This window comes from Neoarius graeffei, chromosome 12, assembly GCF_027579695.1.
Source record: "Neoarius graeffei isolate fNeoGra1 chromosome 12, fNeoGra1.pri, whole genome shotgun sequence".
NCBI lineage: Eukaryota > Metazoa > Chordata > Actinopteri > Siluriformes > Ariidae > Neoarius > Neoarius graeffei.
This window is the reverse complement of record NC_083580.1, coordinates 77,095,757-77,102,552: the sequence shown is the minus strand read 5'-3', so window position 1 is coordinate 77,102,552 and position 6,796 is coordinate 77,095,757. Positions and strand designations below refer to the sequence as shown.

At 42.0% G+C, this 6,796-nt stretch overlaps 1 protein-coding gene across 1 annotated transcript in view; it reads right to left on the bottom strand.

Moving 5' to 3' along the window:
* Positions 1-249: 249 nt before the first annotated feature.
* The window catches only part of pgk1 (phosphoglycerate kinase 1), a 30,382-nt gene continuing 23,835 nt past the window's right edge, over positions 250-6,796 (bottom strand). The window contains exons 10-11 of the mRNA XM_060936447.1: positions 1,131-1,229; positions 250-853 (exon numbers count right to left, since the gene is read on the bottom strand). Of these exons, the coding sequence (XP_060792430.1) occupies positions 813-853; positions 1,131-1,229 (140 nt within the window). The 3' untranslated portion in view covers positions 250-812. The remainder of the gene's footprint in view (positions 854-1,130; positions 1,230-6,796) is intronic.

Below are 6,796 nucleotides of genomic sequence, written 5' to 3'. Positions count from 1 at the left end.
GTGAATGGTTGTCTGTGTCTATGTGTCAGCCCTGTGATGACCTGGCGACTTGTCCAGGGTGTACCCCGCCTTTCGCCCGTAGTCAGCTGGGATAGGCTCCAGCTTGCCTGCGACCCTGTAGAAGGATAAAGCGGCTAGAGATAATGAGATGAGATGATTAGGCTGCTTTGGTTACAGACAAATGTAATAATTTGATTTTACAATGAAAATATCATCCACGGATGCACAAAGGATGCAGAGAAATCCAAGAACTTTTTAAAACTTTTATTTATAGTCCATTAAAGACCGCACATATCTTCTGAGCAGCCCATTTATTTTACAAGCCCTAGGGCCAGGATGAGAAGTGCAACAGTGTCTACAGTTTCACATACAGTCTTAACATCGTTTAAGGGGTGCCTAATAAGATCTCTATGGTTACAACACACACCACGTTTTCATCTTTGTATGCTGAATACAGTTAGGGGTGATATAAAGAGAACACGAACACACTAACACTTCAGCAGGCGAGACCAATGACCCGATACTGAAAGTAAAGCCGGAGCATCACGCATTCCTTAGCGGAAAACTGATCAGAAGGACACGGTGTGCTAACTGCATAGCTGAGGCCTTACGTTAGCAATGGAGTAAACAGGAGCAGGGAAAAAAAAAAAAAATTAGCAGAGTTACTAAAGCAGAGTACAGTAAATGTTTACTGTTGGTTGAATAGAGACGGGACATTTGTGGCTCTGTAAACTGATAGAAATGAACAAGTGTGTAGCGAGAGACTCTTCAGGATACAGGTTCACAGCTCTGGTGAATGATGTGCCAGATGTTTAAATGCTGCTGAGAGCATCTACACCAGGTAGCACTTTTCCTGTCAATGATACAAAGCAAATATTAGTACAGGTTAGCAATGAATATTTAAAACTATTCACCCAGAATGTAACGTGATGTCTTACTGAGTGAACCGGAACCACAGAATTTAAAAACAAAAGCGTTTTAAGCTGTATAAAATAGTTAAATATAATATCTTTTGGTGAAATTCCAGTGTTAGAACAGGTTAAGAGATGAGAACAATAGCACTTAAAAAAACAAAACAAAAGTCCAAAAGTGATATTCAAACCAGGAAGTGAAGGAGAAGAAATACTCACCCTCCAGCAGTTCCAGACTCGCTCCACCTCCTGTACTCACATGGCTCACTTTGTCCTCCGTGTCCCACTTGGCACAGCAGGTCGCTGTGTCTCCACCACCTGACGGACACATTCATTAAATGTCACACAGCAGCATGGAACGATGAAATGTAAATGTTAGGATGGAGGTAAAAGCAGGCTACTCATTAAAAAGACATACTGTACATACTGCCAAAGCTACAAGTGCTTGAAAATATTTAAACCTTTCGATGACACAGTAACCAGAATGAGTCTGGTGCCACCTAGTGGTTAAAGGATGAGGGTTGTCACATAAAATGAGTGAAGGGCCGGGCGATATTGCTGAACATTATCGTCATGATAAAATTTCTCATTTCAATCAATATTGATCAGTTTAAAAATGACACGTTTTAATAATTGCCAAGAGAAATGTAAACGGGACGGCACGGTGGCGTAGTGGTTAGCACGGTCGCCTCACAGCAAGAGGGTTCTGGGTTCGAGCCCAGTGGCTGATGGGGGCCTTTGTGTGGAGTTTGCATGTTCTCCCCATGTCTGCGTGGGTTTCCTCCAGTTTCCCCTACAGTCCAAAGACATGCAGTTCAGTTAACATGGGGCAGCCTTGGGCTGAAGTGCCCTTGAGCAAGGTACCAAACTCCTAACTGCTCCCCGGGCGCTGTAGCGTGGCTGCCCACTGCTCTGGGTTCGCTACAGAGGATGGAACTCACTGTGCATGTGACAAAGGTTTCTTCTAAACACACTTCAGTAAATAATCATGAACTTAAATGTACTGTGTCACTAAAAGGAAACGGGTCGTTGGCCAAATAGCCAACCACATGAACAGAGAGCTTTCACGCTGTAGACGTCTTACCATGACAGTCAGCAGCTTCCTAATAGCACTTTTTTCCTCCTCGCCTATTTAACTGATGATTAAGAGGACCTTAATTGTCCATGCATATTCTAGTTTTGTCCCACTCTCGTCGTCGATAGCTATCCATTGCTAGCAATGACGACTGCTTCACTAGGATGCGCAGAAATGCTGCGAGGCCCGCACTAGAGTGACAGACGAATGGCCCAGCTAAGCTGCCATGGAATGTCCGGCCCCGTGAGCCTCCGCATACCATTCTCCTCTCCAAACAAAGCACCTTACACAGCAAGGTAAGACAAACCATGCCATGTCCTCATCGTGTTGACCCTCTGGACCTCCAGACCTGATGCCAAGTGGGGCACAAAAGTGACAGACCTGACAGGTATGGAAGCTGCCCCGTAGAGACAACTGACTTGCTGAGTGATGCCATCCATTGGCCATCAGATGATTGGGTTCATGTGCCACACTGCACTGAAAAGCACCCTGCTGCCAGCGCCTTATTGGTGATGTACTATTTAACCCATAGCTGGAACCCAGGTAGGTGCTACCACTCTGGGTCAGAGCGGACCTGGGAGCGATGGTGATTAAGGGGTAACTTCACTTTCCCCCCCAATACTCAATTCCTCCTGGACCGGAGACTCACCACCAGTTGCAGTTTAAAGTCCTACCAAGGACTAAATTTGTTCACTAAAATTATTAATAAGCCATTTTTAAAAGCAAACTCTGCTTCTTTTCAAGACTAAGTTAAATTACAAATGGAAAAAAAAGTCAGTTTTTTTTTTTTTTAAGCCTGTGTGTCACTGATCAATAACATGCAAGTTACTTGTTAAATGAGTGTCTGCATACACGTTCGATTATGAAGCGATATGATGGGCTGGTTATGCGTCAGGGAGGAAGCAGGCTTGGGGTTTGTTCATGCACCCACATTTTGCGTATTCGTCGTGCTTTTCTGGCAGTTTGCATTTAATTCATTAAAGTAAAAAAACTATCAAACAATTTTTCCAATTGATATTGATCAAGTATTTATCGACAATACATTTTGCTATCGTTTTATCATCCAGGCCGAAACGGCAGTTTAAACTCGTTATGGGTTCATGTTTTTCAGTACCCAGACCTGTTTACCCCAAATTTGCCCTGTCAGTAGTCTTGCAGTATCTTGTCAGTAGTTTTGGTAAGCTGTCAGTAGGAATTTTACTGGGGTCCAATCTATGTATTGTATCGAAGACAAAAAGTAGAAAGCAGCCTATTAGATAATCGTACTCATTCAAGTTGAAAGTGATAGATTACATTAGGGTTGGGCGGTATCCAAATTTTGATACCTTTAAACTGTCTGTGTTTTCCCGGGGTATACGGTATTACCGAGAAAAAAATATTTTGTTTCGGCCTACTGTGTAACGTGCGCCTATGCCTCAAATGTACTATTTAAAAGCAGCATAGCGAATTGTGTGCATTGTGGTATGGATTAAGCAGCAAAGCGAATTTTGTGCATTGATGAATGGATTAAGAGATATTTCAAATCATCACGCAACTCTTCCTTCATCTTGAAAATAGCATTCAACTGTCGTTTACACATGTCTGCGTTGAAACGCCATTTGCAGCACTATTTCACCTACTCCATCAAAAAAAAGTACACGATGAGCAGGATCATACCCTTTCAAGCATGGGAAATAAAAAAAAGAAAAAGAATCAACCAACACCCAAGTCCGTTTAGACTGCGCGATAAACCATATTCTTCAGCGCAAATGAGGCGAACCTAATTCAAATGCGTGATAGCTGCACAAGGCAAAATCATATGGGCCCACGTCATGCCATGGCGGGGAAATTAATAATCAAATGGCCTTACCTTGCTTAAAACGTTGTCTTGATCACATAACTCCTTACAATTATTCCACTTAAATCCATACGGTTTAACACACCCAACAAAGATAGCAAGCGCATTGCTAATTCCCACCAGAAACCGAACGGTTTACGCTACGATGTTTTCTTCCGTTTCTTCAGTGGATGACATTTCAAATGTTTATTACCCACATCCCAAATGTCATACGTTATATTATTTTACCTTGTTGTTACTCATGTAACCTACTCAAAACACAACTCATTGGAGAGATCTCGTGGAAGTGGAGTACCCCAGGCTATGGTGTGCCTTAGGGGACATATTAGATTTTTCGTTTGGTTTGAAACCAAAATACTGCCACACTGCCGATGTTGTATTTTTTTTGCCACTAACTCATTATCTTGACTTGCCATCTTTCAACCGCGGTCTCAGTCTCTTTTTTTTTTTTTTTAGATAGGACAGTATAGAGAGACAGGAAATGAGCGAGGGGGGGGGGGGGGGGGGAGAGAGAGAGAGAGACGGGATCGGGAAATAACCTCGGGTCGGAATCGAACCCGGGTCCCCGGATTTATGGTACGGTGCCTTAGCCATCTGAGCCATGACACCCCCGGTCTCAGTCTCTTGCGAAGCTTTCTGTCAGACTCCAAATGTCACACAGGGTTGCCATGGTAACGACATAAACAACCCTGCACGCGATGAGAACTTCTTTAGGAAATTGACAGAATTAGTGAAAATACGATCACACAGTTATTCGGGATGATCAATTTATTATTTATATTATGACCTCATGTACTCCATATTTATTTAGATATTATACATTTTTTTAAAATGACGGTAATGACACCGATACCGTTGGTACTTTTGGATACCTCGGGATACCTTCTTACCGTAATACCGCCCAACCCTAGATTACATGAACAAAATTTTAAAAATTAAAATCTAGCACTGGTCTTATTTTTTCTGTCAAGTTAAGCACCTGTGAGAACCAAAAAGCAAACCCATGTAAGATTCTAGATCTGCTCCATAATCCTCATATTACCAAGCCTAGACTCTAAGGTCTACTTGTTGACTCCTCATACATTTCATTATTTCAGTATCTCTGAAATAACCAGAAGACTAGCAGTAATACTTATTTAGGATGCTACAATAAGAAAAAATATTTCAGAGACCATACTGTGCTCTAATAGGCTACTTAATACTTGATTGGCAGCTGATCTCACACTCTTTACTAACAAATCACAAGTCATTGATACCTGGCAACTTGACAAAACAAGAAAAAAAAGTGTCAACATCAAAAAAGTTTAATTTCAAGTTAACAAAGTTTGACATTGGTTAATAACTGAACATGCATTTATGGCAACTCAATTATGGCATTCAATGCAACGTACGGTAAACGTGGCTTAAACGTGATTAAACATGGCCGCGCCCATGACTATACGATCGATGTTTGATTCCCACAATAAATATGATTATAAAGTAAGTCATGAACAGGGTTTTTTCTAGAAAAATTTAGTATGAGGGCGCTCACCATGGCGAGGGAGTGAAGCGGGGGGGGGGATGGTGCCGGTTGTCCCCCCCTCCGCTGTGCAAAGCCTTTGAAAAATGCTCCAATGGAACATTCTGAGGCTATCTATCTGAGAGGGAAATTGTAACAAATTGTCTGTCAACATTGAAAAAAGAAAGAAGTAATCTTCTTCTGCCCCAGACAGTCTTTGGCTTTCTTCCGCTTCGTGCCGCAGGATGACATCTTTAAATGCCCAAGTGTCAACAAAAACAAAACTACTTCTGTCAAAAGCTCCCGCGCCGGTGGGTGAAAGGTCATTCAGTCTCGAGAAATCTCGCTTTACAAGTCAGCTGACCTTGTATGTAACCCATGTCAAATCTCGCGAGAGCAGCCGCGACAAGTAAACAACCTAGCGCCTCAGTCTGGAAAACGCCAATTCGGATTGTTTTTGCACCGTCTGGCGGTGTATCTACTATGATTGGAATATTTTTGGAGCAATTAACGTATTTGATGATCAGACACATTGTCATGTAGTGTTGCTGGGATGTTTTCACGGAGTCGGTAAGGGGCCGCACGCCGAGAGTAAGAGGGCGCAGCGCCCCTGTTCCCCCGTTTAGACGAAAGCCTGATGAAACATTTCAGCCATAAATTGTAGTTTTTGGACAAGAACTCGTAGTCCGTATTTTTTTTTTTAAAAAATCGTAGGAACTACGGACAAATCGTAGGAGTAAACAGGTCTGAGTACCTGTTGATAGCAAAATGAGTAGGTTATCAGTTTTTAATCAACCGGGCGTCATGGAAGACTTCATTTCGTCCCATTTATATTGGTTGCTGCAGTGTGCTGTTAAAGACGTTCTCATTCTGAGATCTAGATTTAAGATACTTTGGCGTTTAATAGAGAGCACGAAGGCAGCATCACTTTAATGGACCACACTCACTGGTACTCCTTTGCCACCCTCACAGAGATGCCAACCTTTTGTGAAATCAATGTGTAGTGACATGCATACGAGTGGAGCGTCCGCAGGGTGCGTAGTGAGTCCAATCCAGCTGGGGGTTCGGGGGGCACTGTAAGCCCCCCGAGAAAATTTTGGAAATTGGTGCTTTTTTAGGGCCATTCTGAGTGAATACAGGTGACTAAAACGAACTGGGACATGTTGGTTTTGGGGGGAGAAAATTGTTGATTTGTTTTTTTTCAGTTATCTGAAAAATAAAACCAAACCACAATCACTCATGATTTTCTCATGAGTGATACTCATAACTCACCACATTCACACAAAGTAAAGACTTCTCTGGTAATTTGTATACAATCAACTTTCAAACAGTGAATATTATTATTTTCTTAACTTTACTACACAAATGCAGATTACATACCATCAATATTTACAGAGAACATACTGGAACACTCAATTAGCAAATACACAAATAGTTTACGAAACAAATGCAGATTACATGCCATCAATATTTAT